At 35.6% G+C, this 22,550-nt stretch overlaps 1 protein-coding gene across 3 annotated transcripts in view; it reads right to left on the bottom strand.

The window, feature by feature from the left end:
• Positions 1–22,550, bottom strand: part of LOC108973710 (uncharacterized protein DDB_G0283357-like) — a 111,561-nt gene that overhangs the window by 6,999 nt on the left and 82,012 nt on the right. For all 3 annotated transcript variants that reach the window (XM_018941143.1, XM_018941140.1, XM_018941142.1), the window contains exon 3: positions 6,200–6,433. In XM_018941143.1, coding sequence (XP_018796688.1) covers positions 6,200–6,433 — 234 coding nt within the window. The remainder of the gene's footprint in view (positions 1–6,199; positions 6,434–22,550) is intronic.

A 22,550-nucleotide genomic window follows, 5' to 3' on the forward strand; every position in this document is an offset into this window, starting at 1 on the left:
AGGAAGTACTCCACCGATTTCAATGAAATTCGGTATATAATATTTTCTTAACACCCTGATGACATGTACCAAATATGGGTGAAATCGGTTCACAATCACGCCTGAAATCTCGATTATCACTTTATCATGCGAGAGTATAAAATGTTCGGTGACACCCGAACTTAGCCCTTCCTTACTTGTTTTTATTACATTTTTATTTTTAAACGGACTGAGCGCGCAAACCTTGCGGTACTCGCATGAATTTGCAATGGAAATTGTATCAGCGCATTTGTTGAATTATTAATAACAGCGGGTGGTAACCATTGCTTCACACGCATGCGCATGAAGCTGACAAGGTGGCGAGCGCTCAAGAGGCAAAGCAAAAAAGAAAACAGTTCAATGTGAAAAAGGCAGATAATGATGCGCTAAAATTGCGCTAATGTTTAATGTATGTATGTGAATGTTTAATTTCTATGCAGCGAGTGCGTTCCTAAGACTGTACTTATATATGCATAGTATGTACGTATTTCTCCATGGGTGTATGCACGCGAAGCACTCGCAGCCTTGAGCAATCCGAAAGGCTCATTAATGCAAATTGCTGCACAAAAATTGAAGTGTCACCAGTAAACCCCTGCCCCACCTTCAGTTGCGACGTGCAAATATTTACCTTCCACGGCAAATGTCACTGAAATTTTCCGTTTATTTAATTTTTTTGTTTTGATTTCACTTTCAAATTAATGCAGTAGAAACTCTAAAATTATTGCTTGGAAACAGTGACTTAAGTTAAATTTTTTCTTTTTTTTCTAGTTTTTTGTATTGTGATTTCCTGGTTGACAATCTAGTCGTTTCGGTATGCTGAGCAGAAACAAATGTTTTTTTTTCTAATACTTAGTGTGTTAAACAATGAATGTGTCAGGAAATATTTATTGCTGAGCACAGCTCGACAATAGCAATATTCGTCCGTTACTACAGTGTGTCAAATAGAGAAAAACTAACCTAGTTCTAACGTAAAGGACTATACAATTACAAATATATTACATTGCGTAATGTTAGCTGCTTCGAAGTTGTTTTTATTAATTTTTTATTATACCCTAGGTATTTACGTAGTACTTATTAGGTGTTCAAAAATTTTATAAAAACGTTAATTCATGAAAATTAAATTTTATATTTAGCATATATATAGTCAAATACTATATTGACAAATGACAGCATAAATCCGGATTAACTGCATTATTCCGAATTAATTCAGGAATTAGTGAGTTTAACTCCGTTGCTAACTCCCAATTAATTCTCAAAATTTTAGAGAGTCAATTGCACTTTCATTGGCAACATTGTTAAAAATGGCCAATTGTAATCTAATGTAAATGAAAAACAAGCAACACTGACAGCTGTTTTTCAAATTTTCAATAATAAAACAAGAAGTTTCATGTTGTGATGTTATGTTATGATGCAGTTTTAAAAATAACATGTTGACATGTTTCTGAATAAAAAATGGTTTTGTAGCAATAGGTCGGCTAACAACCGTAATCTTTATCTTCTATTCCTTTTCATTGAAAATAATATAAAGATGACAATCAGCTGTTTACGAGAATTTCAAACGCGCATAGCTGCCGTCTTTCACCTACAAATTTGGATCTGATTAAGTGCACAGTTAATCCGGATTAACGCTGCCGTCTGTTAAGGCTATAAGTTTGAAATGAAAACAAGACAATAATCGTTGGAATGGAGGAAAAAAATGAGCTAAAACCAAAAAATCACGTCAAAGTCACTCAAAAATCTAAGTGATGCTCATTGTTTTGTGATATTCGTGGTTTGGTACATCGTGGATTTGTTCCGGAAGGACAGACGGTCAAAAAGTAATTGTTTTTGTCCGCGCTGAGACGTTTGCGTGAAAACGGAAGAGAAATTCATGCATTTTACACGATGGTAATGCACCATCGTATCGAACCACGAATGTGACCGAGTTTAAAGCCAGAAACGCAATGTATACCAAAAATCAGCCAAAGTATTAACAAGATTTGACTCCGTTTGATTTTTTCTTGTTCCTCAAACTGAAACTGCCGCTCTGTGGAGCCCGTCTTCAGTCGATCAAAGAGGTAAAACAAAATTCGCTGACAGAGCTGAAGGCGATCGCAAAAAGTGCTTATGAAAAGTGTTTCGAAGACTGGGAAAATCATTAGCATAAGTGTATGGCATCTGGTGGGGATTACTTCGAAGGTGACTTAATAAATATTGATGAATAATTAAAAATTTTGCATTTTATTTACGATTTTCGGTTACTTGTATATTACAATACTACTTTTATATTGTCTTGCATTATATATTTTATGAGAGATATTTCGCAAACTCGTTTCTTAGACTAAATAATATTTTCTGCGACGTTTATGATCGATTTTCATTGTGCAACTTTGTCTGCTTCCAAGAATGTGTCGACAACAACATAATGCTTGAATAAGTGAGAAAAAACAAAAACTGAAAAGCCACAACAATACTCGAAAGCCGAGAGCGGGCTGAGAAGTGTGTCGATGCGAAAGGATGTCAAGTGGTCGCAACGCATTTTCAGCTTGATACAAAACGATTAGTTATTGCGAAGAATAAAAAAAAATAAAATAAAACAAATAAAATGCGAAAAAATGAAAATCTGCAACAGCAACAAAAAGTGTGTTCAGATAGCGCACTGACAGCTAGCTCGCTGCTGCAACATTGGCACGCTACAATACATAATCCTTCACTGTATGCCAGTGTTTATAAGTGTGCGTCACAATTGCGCATGCCTACTTGTTTAATTTGTCCGAGACTAAATACTTTAAAATATCTGCTCTTGCAATAACAACAAACACTGCAGTTGCAGCGGCAGATTTAATAGCTTTAAAGCGGCTTCTTAAGATTGTTTACCAATTGGCTTCTTCTGGCATTTCTTGCTAGTTATTTTTCATGTGGAATGGCGCAACAAAAGAATCGCATCAGCACGCAATGAGGTGTTGGAAATAATTGTGTAAAATGAGGTTTTCACAATTTACGCTTTTGAAAATGCAATGGAATTCGCAATCTCTGAGAGAGTCTATTATTACCATATCTGTACCAAAGTATGGTGGTGTGACTTGTAAAGAATATTTCGTGATTTGTTTTGCAACAAGGTTTATGATAGTGAATAGGCAGACACTTGATACGCCCATAAGCACGTACTTTAAAATGACAATAACGGTACATATATCTTCGATTTTAAAAGTGCATACTAAGACGTAAAGAATTTCTTAAATAGTTTTGTGTCTAGATTATCATTAAGAAAATATTGGTAAATATATATTTGTTGCATTCAATTCTTATGATAATGATAAATGCATTCTTAGTTCCATCGATCTATTGCACTTAATTACCCAATATATCCACTCGAAAGCCATTAGTGCAGACGGATGTCCACGTTATCGGCATATAGATACTAGGAAAAGATCTAATTTAGGTATTAACTTCCATAACGGAACTTTTGCACTTAATCTCATAAAGGTATCTCACATTATTGACTTTTAAGTTATCTGTTGTAAAGCCGAACTAGTTGGGGGTTGTATTCACAAGCAAGTCAGAAAAAACGAGTTTTGTGTGAGCAGGAAGTACTATATATTTAACTTTTAAATAAAAATAATGTTCATTTAATTTGATGTACTTTACATTTTTTGTACTCGATGCCATAGCAGAAGTAGGTGAGTAAAAATTTTGTGGTAAATATATCTCAAATCAAAAAACAAAAATATTATTACTGTATATGAATACAGGTAATGATGAAAGACGAGTCAAAATTACTATTACTGAATTATTTGAATATTTGAATATTTTGAATTCACGCTTTATACTCACCTCATCAAACAAAGTGCTTCGAGAAAAACGCTTTAAAAATTTTATTCAATGATCGTGCGACCGGTAGTGCTCTTACTATCGAAGCTGCAATGGCTTGCATGCTCAGACCACTTCGTCTAGTAATCGGCTCAGGTAGCCAAACAAACCATATGAAGGACTCAAGTGGTGTAATACCATTGGCTCTTCTCCAAAGAGACAGTATAATCAAAAGGGAACTTCACAAAGAAGTTCAATTCAGTAAGACTGAATGGAATAATTCTACTCCCGAGTTATTGCTTAGGGATAGTACAATCGAGCAGACAGCGCGCACCTGTTTCGGGAGTACAATCAAGTGTTACACCGACGGCTCGAAAAAAACGGAAGGATTTGGTACAGGAGTCGAAGAGCAAGCACCAAGTACTCCATATCTATGAGAGGCTTTCCGAGTATTTTCCCAGCAGAAGTAGTGGCTATTAGTCGTTGTGTAGAAGAAAACCTACAACGTAACTATCGCAATGAACATATAACCAAATTTAGCGACAGTCAAGCGGCAATTACAACAGTGTCTGTCTACGAGATCAAATCGCTACTGGTGCAGTCATAAACTCAGGCTAAAGGGTGATTCAAAAAGAGTTTTTTCAAAGAACGAAAGAAGAAAAACGTTTGCTTCGATCGAATGACAACTAATGCTAGCGGATATCGACGATTCTGACAAATCAGCGGCTCTTGTGAAGAAAAGAATGTGTGCAAAATTTCAGACCGGTAACTTAAAACTGACGAAATAGTTCCCGTATATACAGACAGACGGATACAGATGGCTAAATCTACTCAGTTCGTCACGTTAGCATAAGATCTATTTTGTCAGTTTTTGCCTCAGAAGACAAATAGTCCAGTCAGACACCACAGTCTTGAAAGTTTTTTTTCGCGTTTAATTTTAAATGGTCTCAGGACAATTACTTTTAGAATTCTGATTATTTTGGCAAGAATCTGAATCCACTTATAACTTCAACTTACTAGGTTCATACACTCGCAGGCATGTTGCGTGATGAAAAAATTAAATGGCATCACATACTCTAGAATTTGCGTCGAATCACCGTGTATATAAAACACTTTCAAGCGCGTAGAAATTCATGAATGTGTTTGGATACATGTTGACACATGTCAGACAACTTTTTGAAGACAAACGCGACAAGCGCTCCCTTACAGATAATTACAGCAGCGCGCCTTGACGCGACACACGTTTTGGCCTTGCATGCGCGGCAAAGGAAGACGCTGCATAAGCGGATTAGGAGTGATGTGCAGCAGCCACTTCGTGACTTATTCACCTTTATGGTTTTGCTTTTGTCTTCATTCAAACGTCAGCTTCAATTGAGGCAGCAATTTTTTAAGGTTGTTATTGTACGACTTATTACTACTGAAACCGTTACAATGCTTGCTGGAAGAAACTGCTTGTCAGCAAAAAACTATATTATTGCAACAGCCGTAACAACACACGAAAGAAAAAGAAATCCACAAAAATAATATTTGGCCCTTTGCTGGCAAAAGTTTACCACGAAAAAGTCAAATGCAACGCTGCGCATCAAAATTGTGGAGTTGCAAGTTGTCAGCGCGCAAATTTTATTATAATTTATTATTGCAACGTGCTCAAACTTCTGTTACAAATGTCCGGACAATGCATATGTATGTATAACGACATATAAGTACGTGAATTTTGGAAGCCGTTTTTTATTGTTTGAATTTAATACCTCGAACAGGATATATACATAAGTTATGCAAGGCAATACCCCTTGAGTTTGATACGAATTTTTAACAGCCATTAGAAACTTGGCAGAATCTATAAAATATACTATATATACATATGTACATCAAGACAAAAGTCACCCGAAAATTGGAATTAAATCCCCCGGTTGAGGAAATGTTTTGTTCTGGTCGATTTTCGATCAATTCAACTGATAAAAATATTTTAAAAAAAGTGAAGCATATAGTGCTCAAAAATCGTCAGGCAAATATTAGAGGCGACAAGATAGTTCGACATCTCTCGCGAGTCCATTCGAATGATTTTGGTGGATATTTTAGGTATGAAATGTGTTCTTGCCCGACTCGTCTCGATAAAGCTGAATTTTATTCAAAAAGATTACGATTGTTGCCGAATTTAAAGTCAAAAACGCAATTAGTGCCATCGATCAACCACCGTATTCACCACATTTGGCGAGGTGGGATTTTTTCTTGTTCCCTAAGCTGAAATTCCGATCCGTGGAATTTACTTTTTCTAAAAACTTTCTTGTCATAATGTATACTTAAGTGATCAGCATGACGAGCTGAGTTGATTACGCTCGTTTATTTATTTGTTCATTCGTCACTAAGTTTTTTTTTGTAAATGCATACTTACACCAATGTGTTGGCCTTCCACAAAGAGTTGAGGTACTTTTATCGCTTCCGAGTGCATTCGCTCCTTTATCTCTTGCTGATACTCGATGCTCATGAAGACATCCCGCTCTTCGAATTTCACAAGCAGCGTACGCAATATCTGCTTGACATTCGCACATTTGGCATATGTGTCACGTATGATGCCCATACTCGTGGTATAGAGCACCACCTTGCCGGCATCCTTCTCTTTGAAGTTCTGTAAAAATTGAAAAAACAGTATTATAAAAATTAGTAGGCTAGTTAATATAAGCACTATTTGTGTAAATTTATACAACTGTTGTATTAAGTAAATATTATAGACAAAGCAACTAAGTATGGTGACAAAACAACTATTGAGAATCATTTTACTGGCATGCAGTATCGTATTCCATTCGAATATTTCGATTCTTCTTTTCTAATTTAAAAATTTCAAACGGCTCCGCACCGAGGCTCGGTTCGCATATCTCCAACCGTTTGCATACTTCGCTCACCTTGTGATCAAAATAATCGGCATGCTGTGCGTACTATTTGCAAGAACAATGTTGTATAATATTCGACCGAATAGACCATGTCCAGCACGCGGTGAAGAAAATAAAGTAGTCGTTGCTGAGATTCGTGTACACTCTGCCGTGGCCCGTGGAAGTCTCTTTGGACTGACGTATGATTGGCGCATGTTATGTCGAAGTTTCAAATTGAAAGCGTACAAAATACAGCTTGTGCTCGACCTTCTCTAGCGACATTTCTTCGTTCTATGGGCTCTTGAAAAGTTCAAAGAAGATCCAACATTTTCGAGCCAAATTTTGTTCAGTGGTGAGGCCCATTTCTTGCGCAATGGGCATGTAAATAAGCAAAATTGCCTCATTTGGGACGAAGAGCAAACTAAAGAGATTCAAGAGCTGCCCAACGGTGGTGAGCCTTTCCACAATGCTACAGATGACGAAGTTAAGGCTTTAGTACGTAGTCGTACTGTTTCGCAAGTCCAATACTGGACGAGTAAGATAAGTCCTTCGAAAAAAGCGCAGAGTTATGAACGAACGCACTTTATTTCGCGGCACGTCCGCTTTAATCATGGACACATTTGATGTCGTTGTAATATGAAATACTTAGAAAATAGTCATAGCTTGCTCGAATCTTATTAGTCAATGATGGTGCGTCTGCGCTTCTTGTTATCGATTGTGCGAATGTTTTATTTTTTACAAATGGTATATTGAGCATTATATATGTAGACTACGTGCATATATTTGGATATAAGTTAAAACAAATGAGTAAGATTGAATGACAGTTCTTTATATTTTTATGATTTTGTTAATTATTAGTTCATGTATGCTTAAATAAAAACCAGCGAAACAGGTTGGGTATGCCACTTTGCTACTTTAAGTATCTGAACTCCACATACATTTTCTCTTGTATGCGCCGCTTATTACAACATAACATTGCCATTTCCAAAAAGGATGCCATTTAATACACGTTATATGATAGATAATCAGCTAACTTTGATAAATTTCAAAATAAAATCAAAGTTCAAACTGCATTATTTTATTGGTGCCTACAAATTTGGCTGATTTAATTAATTTTTATTTTAATTAGCAAATTTTTTTGGACAAAATTGGTATGCCCACAGCTAAATAAATGGGCGTCCAAGACCATCTTTCGTAACAAACCAACAGGTGCTCACTAAAAATAGCGCAAAGCAACATTTTCCATGGCTTCATTAAAAATATATGAAATGTACATATGTTTGTGTGTGAGCGTTTGCTTTTGGTCCGCCGATGCCACTTCTGCGCAATACCTGTACACTATGTATGCGTTTGGCAGCAATTATTTTTTTAATTAAATTTGCAAATTCTCTATGCAATGGCATGCGTTCACCTAAAAGGTACCAGCGGCAAGTGGCCAGCGACGATGTAGCGCTGGCAACAAACTTCTCTTTAAGTTGCGGCAAATGCGCTCAGCAATGTTTGTTCCTTGTGCGTGATCACAGTAAATTGACTGCAAACATCTTTTGTGTTGTTGTACAACTTTTTTTTTCGTTGCACATTATTTGAATTTGTGCGCACTTCCATTGCCTTTGCATGTATGGACTGCTCTTGCCATCTACAACTAATATGTTGTTGCGCTGGAAACAACAACAACAATAATACATTGACATTAAGGAGTAAATAGTTGTAGTGGCAGTACAAAGTGGCGCACAGTCTAGTTGATGAGCGCATCTGGTTTGCACCGGTGCAAGTTAGCTATATACATACGCACACACACACATGAACCGCTCATTTGGTTTCCAGTTGATCCTGTTTGCATTCGTTATTATTTTGTTTTTGTTGTTGCATGTCGTGCGCCTTTGTGGCGTAGCCGGTGCACGCATACCGGTTGCGAATCAAGATCATGGCTGCTATGACTGCAACAACAACGCACATGCACAGCCAGGCGCATGCTAACGGCTTTTTTTTTTTTGTTAAAATAAGACTTTGCTTTTCGTGAAAAGCGCAGCCAAGGTCTAGTTTGAATGTGTTCCTACGATTTTATTTTGTGGTCGGCTGGCTCAATCTCATTTCTCGCACTGGTTTCTTGTACGAAAATATATTTTTAGGTTTTTTATTATTAGTTTTTCTGCTTTTTGGGCCTTTGGAATTTGGTTCGTGGTGAAAATGCCACTATATACATATGTATATATTTGTAGTTTTTGTGGGTTGTTAGATATGTGACATTCCATTAGCTATTGTAGGTCAACTTGGTATTTCCTTGGGAGGATTTTCTAACTCATAGAGAATATGTTGAAATTATTTATGTGGAGTTGTTATTGTATAAGTTTATAGTATAAGTTAAATATAACTTTCAGCAACATATTTATGTTAATGAACCCAAAAAAGAGAAATTAAAGCAAAGAACGGAGAATAATTAAATAAAAAAATTTCGACTTTTTGCAATAACAACAAAAAACTATTATAAATATTATACAGCGAAAAACATATGACGGGTGATCCAGGTAGAGGTACATTTTTCAATCCATTCCAAGTTGTCATGTTGTTTTTGTTGAGTATTTCAATTCATACAAATCGTTCAACTTTATTACGAAAATGCAATCTGTAATCTGTAAGGAATGTGTTTCGCGCGCTTCGCTCAGCTCATGGTCATTATATACGACGTACTGAGTGTAATATTAGCAACAGCATCACACAACTTGAGACCCAGCATTCGTTTTTGGAAAATATTCGATCGAATAATAATGAAATAAATATAGCAGTCGCAGCTAAGAGTGTACCCGAAGTGGGTGGAGAGTCAATTGGGCGCCATTTACAGTAACTCGGACTGACGTATGGAAGACTTGCATTTTACGTCGAGATCTTAAATTGAAAGCGTACAAAATACTGCTTGTGAAAGAACTGAAGCGGTTCGACTTTCTCAAGCAACATCGTTTCGCTTTATGGGCTCTTGAAAACTTTCAAGAAGATCCAACGTTTTAAGCCAAATTTTGTTCAGCGAAGAGGCCCATTTCTGGCTCTGGGGGCATTTGGGTGAAAGCAACGTAAATAGATTTAAGGCAAAGGTTCGGTGTGGTGTACGGGCCGCTGAAATCATCGGTTTCTATTTCTTCAAAAATGATGCCGTTGGGAACGTAACCGTCAATGTTGACCATTATCGTGGTATAGTAATTAACTATTTGAAGACTAAAATTTAAGTTCATCACCGTTAATCTTTATCGTGTTGGGATGTGTAAAGTCTAAAGTCTTCAATTCTGGCTTTGGAACAAACCACCAGGAGTGTCATTCACCAGTTACCAGTCGAAATGTACGAACGAGTCATCGAAACTTGGATTCGCGGCCAACATTTAAAAGAGATAATCTTCAAGAACTATATGCCAAAGAATGTTCTATCGAGTGATATTAAACATGCCCCATTAAATTTGCAGTGCTCTGTGTATTTTCTTTAAAAAAGGAGGGAACCTCGAAGCGAATCACCTTGTATATGTGTATATATCAGTTCAAGGTGCTTATAGCGAAAGCTAACGTTTTCTGCCAATAACAGGTTACATTAATTACATTCTTGACAAAAACATTTTAAAGTCAAAACCGTTTTTCCAAAGTGGGACCGAATTTTTTTTAACATATCCGATAATTTTTATGCAATCATTTGAAAACAAAACTTTTGTCAGAAAAAAAGTAAGATTGCGTCTGGATTGCTTGAGTGGTTACTTGGAGGCAAATGAAGTTAATGAGTGGTTGAATAGTTGGTAGTTCACCAGCTTTAATCCACGAAAAACGAAGTTATCGACTAGTTTAATTTTTTTCTTTAAAACTTTTACGGTGTCTGCAGAAAAAAATATTTAAGAATTGATACAATACGCCTTTATTCAGGCTCTGAACCAAACAATAATGGAGCTTTCATGTACAGTTTCCGTGTGTAAGAATTTTCAGGGCAGCCATTATAATTTATATTTTTTTGTTCATCAATTATAATTCCTAAATATTGCTTGGATGATTTTACTAATCACTCAGAAGCAGACGATGCCTTAAGTAGAGAACAAACAGCAAAAAAATAATAGTATAAATCCGGCGCGGTGTAGAAGCCATTAGTAATTGAACTATATGTGTACAGACCCGAAAATAATTGTACAGTCAGTTATAATATGTTCAGACCGACACTTAATCACACGATTTCGGCTGCTGAGTGATTTATCCCACTAATCTTATAAATTTATCAAGATTTCGCCATACAAAAATGACAGTTCAAAATCACTTCATMRGAGTGATTTGAAACTGATCCACGCTAAATCTCTCTGTGCGACTCTGATTTTGTGCCATTCATTTGGCAGCATTGGAAATCTATTACATTATCACAGCTAATTTAAATACTACAAAGGGAAAAAATGTAAACAAACAAATTTTTTTTAACAGCAATGAATCCAATTTCACCTGAAAATCGACTTTGCAAATGAAAAAATGATTCCATTATTTCCACAATATGGAAAATATTTCAAAGAATACGGCTTTTATTACAAAATACTATATGACAATTTTTTATTTTCATAAATATTGAGCGATGTGAACTCTTGAATGCCAAAAACAGCTGTTTTTTAATCTTTCCAACGGAAGTAAGAACACTGATGGGTTATGAAATGCTTAAATGTAATCTAATCTTTTAAATTTTCGGTTCGAACATGGTATTAGAAAAGTTCGCTGAGCAGTAGGAAGCACTAGAATCCCCTGCCTCTAGATATCGGTTTTGTTTGAAAAGGCTTTCATAAGAATGAGTTCAGAATTCTTGGAAAGATAGTGGGTGATGACGTAATTTGGCATTCAAACAATTTATAGCTTTCTTAAAATTTATGTAATTTGGTAGCTACTGATCGTGGTCCTGATAAAAAATTTTGTAAATTTTATTTAAGTGATATCCAATTTTCGCATTGTAGTCGATTGGGTAGTTAGGCAAATTTCAAATCTCTACAAAATGCTTGATTTTAATATATTTTTGTGATTTTTACGAGTTTATTGTTTTCATTCCTCACACTACTAGACGAACGCCTTCATTAGTGGCAAAAAACAATAAAAATGATCTTGAGGTTTACCATATTCCTCTTAGAAATGATCTGAGTGCGAGTGTCTAATCTCTGGAATCTGGAACACAACTAACATTTCAAGCTGCACTTAAAGAAGTAAAAAAAAAAAACCTAAAACTTGATGAGCACCGAAATATATGCATATAATTTTTATAATTTAACCGGTGCGATAACAGAAGTATCCAATTTCTTCATTACTTGCATGTTAAATTTGCATTGGCGAAAGAGAAAGAGATCATTACACAGAAGCTGGTGAAAAACAAAACATTTACTGTAATCAGTAAAAGCAAATCTTATTAAAGTGTGAAAAGAAAGAAAATAAGCAACTACATATGTAAGTATGTATATATGTATGAAACTTTTCTTACTGCGCATTAGCCACACTTTTAGTGACCTCTTTCGCTGGTTGGGTAAAATGTAAAAAAAACAGCATACAAAATCATTATCTTCAATCAGGCGCACTAAAATCTCAAAAAGCGATGTAAACACTCTGCTGTACTATATAAGCATATGCGCAGATATTCAAGTATGCCTGTGAGTTTGGCTGTAGACACATTTAAATGCGCATTTGTTCGTAAGCTTTTAAGCGTGCATAGCAGCACTTTACGGTTTAATGCCTTCTCCAAAAGCTATAAACAAAAGCGAATGCGCGTGTAAGTGAAGCAAAGACAGAAAAAAAAAAAACAAATTAGCAAAAGTTCTTAATGCGGAAGAAACTTATGGAGAATTAAGTGGCAACGTTACTGGTGAACGGCCATAAAATAATTATTGACGCCGCAGACAAGCTTTTTGCATGAGCAGAAGTAATAATTTCTTTGTTGTTGTTAATTAGCGAGTTAATGAAAATGAAAAGCTACTAATTTATATACTATAATCTTAACTAGTAATGATTATACAGTGTTAAATTATTAGACGAAAAAATTCAATAACAAAATATGTTACGTATACGCAGTGGCAGCGCAGCGCTCTAGGCTGTTTTCCATTTAAAAATATAACCATAACTGGGTTTAGTGTAAATATATAAACATGTATATATATACATATACAAATCCTACAACAACAACAACTACCAACTGCCGCGCTCTTATCTGAAAGCGCGCTCATTCACTGTCCGTCTGTCGCCACTTACCTGTTTGCCAATGTTCTTTCTTTATTGACGACAATAGAAAAGTGGGTTAACATGGAACAGGTTGACCTTATTAGAGCGGCAGCTTGGCCTTCTTGCTTTGTATGTGTTTGTGCATTTGTGGGCTTAAGCGCATTGAGTGTACTCAAGATTATAACGGCACATCTCAATAATGCTGTGTAATTATTGTGACAAGCAAGTAATGATGGTGATAAAATCATGACATTACTCTTGATTATTAACTGCGCAAGTATTGCTGGATCATTTCTTGCTAAGCGAACAAGTGAGTAATTACGCGTGGAATATGGAGTGTGCCACTGCAGTTATTTCGCAGAATGTCTGCGTTAGAATTGTGGTGTAGTTGAAGTCTGAGTATGATTTTTCAAATATAATTATGGAAGATGATTTTTTAAGTGGTTTTCCGTATTTCCATATAAACAATTGTTATGCAACTGACACATAAAGTACTATTGGATTACATTAAAAAATTTGTGGAATAAAAGGTTTTATTTAGACATACATATTTTCCCACACACCTTTCACTATTTATATTTTATATTTTATAAAACTCATTGAATATAATCACAAATGACAATAAATGCCGGCTAAAGCAATCTAATTTAAAAATACCAATAGTTGTATGCGCAAAATTTACGCTTACACTTCAGAGTGGCTTAAAGAATCGAATCTCGACAAATATATATAAGAAGAGTGGGTGAAAATTTAAATAGGTCCGGTCCGTTCTTCAACGACACTGAAAACAGCGTTTCCAGGTAAAAGTTTAAGCATCCAGTTCAGTAGGTTAAACAATTCTTAAAAATATTTTCATATCTTCGAAACTAAAGGGTGTCTTAAAATATGCCGTAAATTTCAATAATCGTCACAGTTGAAGTTAAAACATTGCCGACCATGTTTTTCTGATGAAATTTCCGAACTGTGGCCGCCAAGCTTTCTTTATTTATAAAAAATTGTTCAATAATAAATAATATCAATACTGAATACATAAATCGCGGCAATATTAAATCTTGTTTTAATTTTAAGACACCCAGTGTTTAATTCCAATCTTGACTTAATTTTGGGACACCCTATGTTGGCCGGATCAACCTAAAAAATAGATTATTTGAAATCCAAATGGAATAACGCTTTAATATGCATATAATAGGCGCGTCATCTTGTAAGCGATTGTCAAAATCAGTTCATAGAGATTTGTTTAAAAATTGAGCCAGCTCAAATATATCAGGAAAATTTTATCCGAGTAGAGCGATTTTTCGCCACTCTCTTAATTAAAATATGATAATTCCTATAGTGTTTTAACAGATCACGCATGAATCGTGTCAAGCTTTCGTCTTATTTTTGCTCTGTATTGTTCCAAGAAGATCGACGTTTTCGAGCCATATTTTGTTTGACGATGAGACCCATTTTGGCTCAAAGGGTATGTAAATAAGCAAGCATTTGGGACGAAGAGCAACGCAAAAAATTCACGAACCGTCATTTCATGCAGAAAAAACAACGGTTTAGGGTGGTTTGTGGGCTGGTGGAATCATCGGCTCATATTTCTTCAAAAATGACGCCAGAGAGCAATATTACCGATGGTAATCTCGCCATGATAACCGACTATTTGATGCTTGAAATTGAAGCTCGTGACACATTCGGTTTTACAATATGGCGCCACTTCTTACACATCACATCAATCAATGGATTTATTGAGAGAACACTTCGGTGAGCAGATAATTTCATGGTTTGGGCCGGTCGATTGGCTACCAAGATCGGGTGATATCACACCGTTAGACTTTTCCTGTGAAGATATGTGAAGTCTAAAATCTATGCCGACAATCCAGCTTCGACTCAGGTTTTGGAGCAAAACATCACGCGTGTCATTCGCCGGTTACCAGTCGAAATGCTCGAACGAGTCATCGAAAATTGGAAAAATATTTGAAAGAGATGATCTTTAAAAAATAAATGCAAAAAAATGTTATTTCGAATGATAATAAACATTCTCCATTATGTTTGAAGTTTCTGTGTTTATTCTTTTAAAAAGAATCTCGAAATGGAGCACCCTTTATGATCAATAATTATGGTAATTTTTACTAAGCAATATCTATAAACAAGAATTTGTATTTTGATACCGCAATGCATTATTTTTTTGAATATATAAGGAATGGAAATTCATTAGTATCTTATCTCGATTATGCGCCGAATTTGATGTATAATTATTTTCAATCTCAAGTATTTGGAACTAAAATAAAGGGTACTGAAAGGAAAAATTTAAAAAAAAAAAATTAAATTTATTAAAAAAAAAAGGATTTTTATCAACTAAAGAAGGGTCGTTATGTGCAGCAAACCAAATGAGTTCAATTTTGAACTTCTAAATAATAGTAAAGTAGATTAGTGACATATCAGTGGACTTGTTGTTTGATAGCCTTTAAGTTTGTTTGAATGAAAATTTAAAGCTCAGCACGATTCCTTCTTAAACATGCCTCAAATGTACATATGTATGTATGTCAAGTAATACCAATTCTGCATCTATACATGCATTCACATTTACTCGTATTTCCATCTCCAAAGCTAAATAGTAAACAGCAATTTTGAGTGATTTATGATTTTTTGGCGAAGTAACAGTCGACTGGCGCTTAAAAGCAATGACTCTTTTTACTTCTATTTTAGCGCAGCTTCGCACGCACTCAACGACAGCTTAACCTTATTTTCACAACATGTTACCTCTTTAACGCCACTTTGCCGATTCGAGAAAGAGTGACTATGTGTATTCTTAGCAATAAAAATGATCATAAAAGTATACCAACGAATATGTGGCGACTCACGGCCGGTCTATTTGTGGTGCAAACCAGTTCATTAACAGCACGTGCCAATATTTTTTGTTTTTACAGCATATAACAGTAATTAGTTGTAATATGTGGCAATCAAGGTTAAATGACGTGAGCCCTTTCAAAGCTATTAGTTGTTAGAAGAAACATTTTTCGGTAAAGAAAATTAGTTTGCATTCCCACAAATCACCTATGGCTGGTAAAGATTCGATCCCACAGAAGTTCCAAAAATAGTATTAACAATGAATAAAACTTATTTCTTAATTAACAAACAATTTAAGGTGTGAAGAATCAATCATTTAAGCATCAGGCCATATTAGATTCGAAATTTGATGCTATACTATTTTTCTTCTGTCTAGAAATTTGTGGATTCCAACCCAAAAGGACTTCGCTAAGAATGAATCAAGCCAATTTTTGAGGCACTGTTCTGATGTGAACTGTGCCATATTCGAATGAGAGCAATGTCCAGGCTGTAAGGCGAGGGAGCCAAAGCTACACAGGAATTTATTTTAATTTTTCCAATCAATCAGTTAGTTAAGTGTAAAAATAACTAAAACTTAGAAACGAGATGAAAAATCTCACACCCTGTACTTTATTACACTTTTTATTTTATTGTGGAAAAATATAGACGTAAAACCAATATTTACATTATTTGCCGATAATATATATTTATTACGCTAATAAATTGTTTTTAAATGAGAAAACATAAAAAACAGTAAAAGAAAATGTTTATGCATGGGAGTGTGTGTGTATGTAGTGAAAGAAATTGCTTTTTCCACTGTGCCGATCACTTGTGGCATGCGGTTATTTTGCATGCAATTAGTGCTTCCGTTATCTGACCAACTTGCAGCTTGTTGCCGAGCTGGTAAGCCAGCTGCTTGCAGCTTGTACTGGCAGTTAGTGGCCTGCTGCCCATAGAATTTGCTCGCTGCACTAGCGAATGAATAGAACTAGCTGACTGCTACTTTCAAGTGGCGCCCCAATGTGGCAATTTGTAAAGAAGGTTCCAGGCATTTGTCTGCCTTTCTTTTACTTAAGAAGTCGCAATGCACTCGAAGATCCAATTAATTCAGGTACGCCAAAAGTGTTTGGCACAACAGGAAAACAATAAAATAAAAATTATCGCAGCGTTGCGTGCAACATCCAGTTAGCGTTCGTATGACGTGCTGAACAATAGGCGTGTAATATTTATTTATCTTCATTTCTTTTAATGACTTCGGTTTATTGCGTTTACAGGGAGCGACAAATTCCGGTTAAACCGTGAAAGCGAAGCGCTTGAAAACAGAAATGCATAAACGAAAGAAATGTAAATGACTAATGCGTCATTTACAAAGTGATATGTTGAAGTTTCGAAAAATGAGGAAAACATTTAATGCAATTGATTTTATTAACAACACAGAAGTTGTTACGGTGTTTTGCTGTTTCCGCTATTATTTGGCATTTAACTGTTATGTTTGTCGCGCTGCAGGAGTAGGTGCGGCATCTTGGCTTTGTCTCTACCATGCTTTGAAGAATGAAGACTGCCACTGTTAGGGAGGAAATATTTCAGTTCGATTGTTTCTCTTTTTTTTTTTTTTTAATTATAGAACTTTAGTATTAGCGATATTTCTCTTACAGCTAATTGTATATATTCACGTTCCGATTTTTCAACTGGGAAACTAGAAAAACATTGCGGAAAGGTATGTTAGCTACGCGCAACACTCTAAATATCTATACCGATGGCTCGAAAATTAGGCATAAAGGAGCCTTTTAAGTTGCCGGACCACTGCAGTATATTTCAAGCTGAGATCTTTGTTATTGCAAAACGGCTTATATTCGAAAACGTGATCAACATAGGGAAGCCTATGCATTGTCTATACGACGATCTGAACACAATCATGGCAAAGAAAATCGAAGCCAAAGAAACGAGCTACCTGGGTGAAAAAGTCATATGCAAAGCGCTAGATCGAAAGTACACAAAATTCTTATTGGCACTCGATAGCAGAGACTGTAATAACATGATCGGAATATTAACAATGGGGCTGACAGATTGTGAAGACTACAGGATGTGTCAAGAGCAAGGTATCGATAGTGAGGCCACAGAGCTTGTTAAATTTCGCGACAAACTCAGGCGTCCTGAAGGATTACCTCTCCTTATGGACCTAGTAACTAAACTGCATCTGGTGTCGCAAAGGACCAAAACTGGTCTATGTGTGGCTCATTGGCCAAGATTAACCTAACATAACCTAAAAATTTTGTTTGAAAAACCTCTAATGATACAAAATATTGGAGAAAATTGTAATATTTGTAGTAGAAAGTAATACAATATTGCTCATTTTAGTATTGATATTTATTTATCATTTATTATCGGAGATAAAAAGTCCATTCAGGAGATGGCGCTAATGCTGAGGCATAAACAAAACACTTTCGAAAGTTTATTGGAATTATTTCTTGTCAACACTTCTGAATTAAATTTTTTTTTTTTTTTTGTTTCATTCAGTTGACTTGTCAAGTAGACAAAGACAAGTGTAGCGAACGGACTCTTTGTACTTTTATAGACATTCACTCACTTTTTATTGCCAATAATTATAGACGTTATCTATATATGTACAAGTTAAACTTAATTTAATCTAAAAGTGTAATTAATCAGTGAGCGCGCTTTGAGCGACGAAATTGTGGTGATAATCGACTTGCCATTTCAAGCATGAAAGCTATCTATATACATATGTACATATAATATAATATCAGTTAATTAAGCTGCAAACGGCATAAAACATTTGCGAAATTTTTCCACGAGCCTTTACGTGCCGAATATATGTATATACATCTTATTACTCATTATAATCGGGCGAAATAAGAGTGTGTGTGTACACTTATTTGACTGGCTTCGCACTTCTAATTAGTGTAAAATCTGTAAGTGAGGGTATTTCACCAAAATCGAATGTAAATTACTAATATACATATGCACATACATACATACATATATACATATATATATATATATATACATAGTATATGAAAGCGAAGTTGCCACAAAAGTAAGGCTGAGGTTAATGTGAAATGTTGTCGGCATGCAAAGCTGAGCTCGAGCTGCATTTTTGCATTTGCTTGTATGTAAAGACAGACAGCTGATCGTGTGAATATGTATATATCTGCACCATTTGGCCTAATACGATATATAAATACTTAAATGTGTGTATGTATGTATTCATTAACCACTGCAAAGTTCAAAGCCACGGATGCAGAAAAGTGATGGAAGTTGGCAAGAGACTTAAGTCAATGGTTGCTACTTGCAGGGTTGCCATTTCGCTTTAAATTAATAACTTATCAAGAAAAGAAAGAAATCTCGTTTAATACGTCATGTTGTCCGAATGGATGAAAACACTCCAACTCTGAAAGTATTCGACGCCGGGAGAAGCAGCGGAAGAAAAAAACGACCACCACTCCACTTTAAAGATCAGGTGGAGAAGGACTACTCTTGAAATCTATATTTTGGGCCAAACAGCGAAAAGGAAGAACGACTGTGGTGCTGTTATAAACTTGGCTCTAACCGCGTAGCCGCTGTCTACGCAAATAAAGAAAATTAAGTAAGTCGTTGAGCCGTATAATGCGGACTAAAATTAAATAATTGCTAGAAAGACAGAGCTATTATTATTTACCAGGAATTATAGATATGTCCAAACTAGATAATCGGGCGGAAGGTGTCTAAGTAGATACCAGGATCACCTTCTGGCTACCAGACCATTGCAGTGTTTTCCAAGTCGAGATTACAGAAGTTAAGAAAGGCCTTGTTGTTCTGACAAAGAGTGTACTCACAATAAGAAATATATTTATATATACAGATAGCAAGAGGCTTTGCCGTCCTTGATTAATTCCTTGATTGCTTGATTGATTTAGCATACACTGACACGATAAATCTGCTATGGTTCCAGGACATAGTGATATTTCTAGTAACTTTGAAGCAGATGAACTAGCCAAAGCAGGCACCAGCTTACAATTCCATTAAGAAGGAGATGAGATTTATATACTTGTGGGAAATTGAAGTTATTTAATCTTGGTGTATTCAATCACTAGTTTGCTCAACAAGCAAAGGCATACGTAGCATAAATAGAACGTGAGCAAAACATGCCGACTATTAAAAATCAAAATGAATGACTTAAGAACACCGTGAGTGTCTGTCTAATTTGCGGAATGCCTTTAAACTGAGAAGACCATGCAGTGATTATTGCAGAAGATGTCAATAGGTAGCAGGGGAAACTATAGTTTGTTTACTGTGTTTTTGAAAATAATCACAACTATTGCCGAGAGTGAACTGATGAACTTAATCAGGAGCACATGGTGGTTTAGAGTGGATTTTAGTACCGGTGATTTTACATTGGGTGCCCCTAAAGCTTAAGTTAAACGAATTTTCTTATGGAAGATAGGTTAAAGAAGTCTTTATTTGTGATAACATCGTGAAATTCGCTAGTTAAACTTCACTAAAGGAAGTTTTAAGGAGTATGGAACCATATGTAGAAGTTCACTCAAGTGAGCAAAATTCTCTGAACGCCATGCACTTTACATATGGCTCAAACGTTCAGGACTTCCGGTCTTAGACCAAGTATCCTCTGAGTAGCCAAAAAATATCCATTTGAAGGTGAGCTAAAATGAGAAGACAAAACGTTCCTCATCAGGGTTGTGCGTTGGGTTGGGACCCGCCACCTAAAAAACACCCCCAATGAAAAGAAGAAAACATCCTCGGATCGGCTATAACCGCGTAAGCGGTGTCAAAGCTAATCAAATAGAAAGGAATTTTAAACATGTATTGAATTCGATTTAATTTGATCACTATGACAGTTCTAACACCACGCTCACTAAATTATTAAGATATTAGAGCAGATTATATCCATATTAAATTCCAACTTTTAAATGATTACTTCAAAATTTTTGTTGAAATTTGAATGTTTCGCTTTTACTATTGTTGTAATTTTTTAATGTGGCAACACTGACCACCATGTCATGCTAAAAAGATCAGTACCCTCAACTTGTTCGTGCAGATTCGCAGAAGTATGGCTTTTAATTGGCAAAACGTTTTACAATAGCAACAACAATGAAGGCATCAGCAGCGTAACGAATTGCCTGACCACTTTGCTGACAATGATCGCCCGCCAACATTTTGTCCGACAGAAAAAGAAACCGTTAAACAAATCTGGCCTGAGTTGGTGGTAACTAACAAGCGCGCTTCAACGACGACTTACGGGTGAGTGGGCCAGCAGTTGGCGCGGTGTGAGTGTAAATATACATATGTATGTATGTAAAATCACACACCTGCGGCAAATAAATTTATAAGTGTTGTTAAAATCCATAGGATATAAATAAGCAAATAAATAAAATGGGAAATTAAATAAATCAACAAGTGAGCGCTTAAGAAATACTTTAAGGCGACAGGCGGACAATACTTACAAACTTACATACATACAGATGTGCGAGAATTTAAGCGGACAGTTGGCACTCGGCGGGATCGCAAGCGCAGAAATTGGCAATGGACCGCCTGCAGAGACGGACGGTCAAAGCCAATGACATTGCCGGTTGTCCAACTAGACAGTCGTTAACATATCATATATAGTATATAAGATTTACATACATACTATACATACATATGTACATGTTGTGTTCACTTGGCTGTTGGCGATAAATCCAACAATTTCTAAAAACTATCTATTAACTTCATGTCAATTTTAAACGAAATTTGTTTTTAAGTTTTTTTTAGCAAATTTTTGGTGGAAAAGTGACTGTCAAACTCACTGTCGTTTATACTTTTGTTGGTTGACTGGCATTGTTTGCGATTGGCACGCCTGGAATGCCTGTGTTTTTGACACTTTTTCACTTTATTTATTTTGGAACTTTAGCTTTGCTTACAGTTGCAATTAACATGCTTGCCATTTACCAAAAAAGTGTACTGTGAATACAGTTAAGCTCTTTATGTCTTCGATTCTTAAATTTTTTTAAGAAACTTAAATTTTGTGCATAAATATTTGCTGTTTCTGAACTGGCAAATTGCTTTTGGTAAGGATTTGTTAGTCACTCGTGGCTTTTTAGTTATTTTTCTTTGTTAAATATTTGTAATTTACAAAAGTAAGAAAATACAGTTGACGGTCAACTAATTAGCACAGGCTTTAAAATTGTTCACTTACATGCGAATAACAACTAACAACAATGAAGAGCTGTTTCACACACTTAAGTATCGCTTGCATTATGTCATACATAATATGTCAAAATTATGACATTTAATGTCAAAATGTCAAAGTTTGGAAGTTTGTTGTCACGGAATATTTAAATTGAACCGAATTACAAATATTTGAAATGCAATTTATTTAAACTTAAGTAGTAAACCTATAACAACGAGGAGAGAACCTGGATTAAAGAAAACGCTTTTTGTATTTTGACAACTTAAAACGCCTTAATGAGGTTAGACGAGTCCAGAATTTCCACAAAAAAAAAAAAAATTAATTTGGCTTGAACTACACTTTTCTTAAAAATTGGAAAATATCATCCGCATCATCAGTGCTGTCGTCACAGCAGCGCTATATGCCACTAGAAGGTCACTAAAACCTCTCCTCTAAGGAACCGTCGTCAATCCAAGAATCACATTTGCATTACTTCCAGTTAGCTTCACTCTCCAGCAGGACGGTGATTAAATTGTCCGCGGTTATTGGGGGAAATGAATAAAATAAAACAGAAAAGTAAGGAAGGACCAAGTTCGGGTGCACCCGAACATTATATATTGAATGTATTTGAGAAGGGGGTAGTGCCGACCAGATTTTATCTATTTTTGCTCATCTCACTTACTACTAATATGCCACATACTCAGAAA

Source organism: Bactrocera latifrons, unplaced genomic scaffold, assembly GCF_001853355.1.
Source record: "Bactrocera latifrons isolate USDA-ARS-PBARC rearing strain unplaced genomic scaffold, ASM185335v1 scaffold_5, whole genome shotgun sequence".
Taxonomy (NCBI): domain Eukaryota; kingdom Metazoa; phylum Arthropoda; class Insecta; order Diptera; family Tephritidae; genus Bactrocera; species Bactrocera latifrons.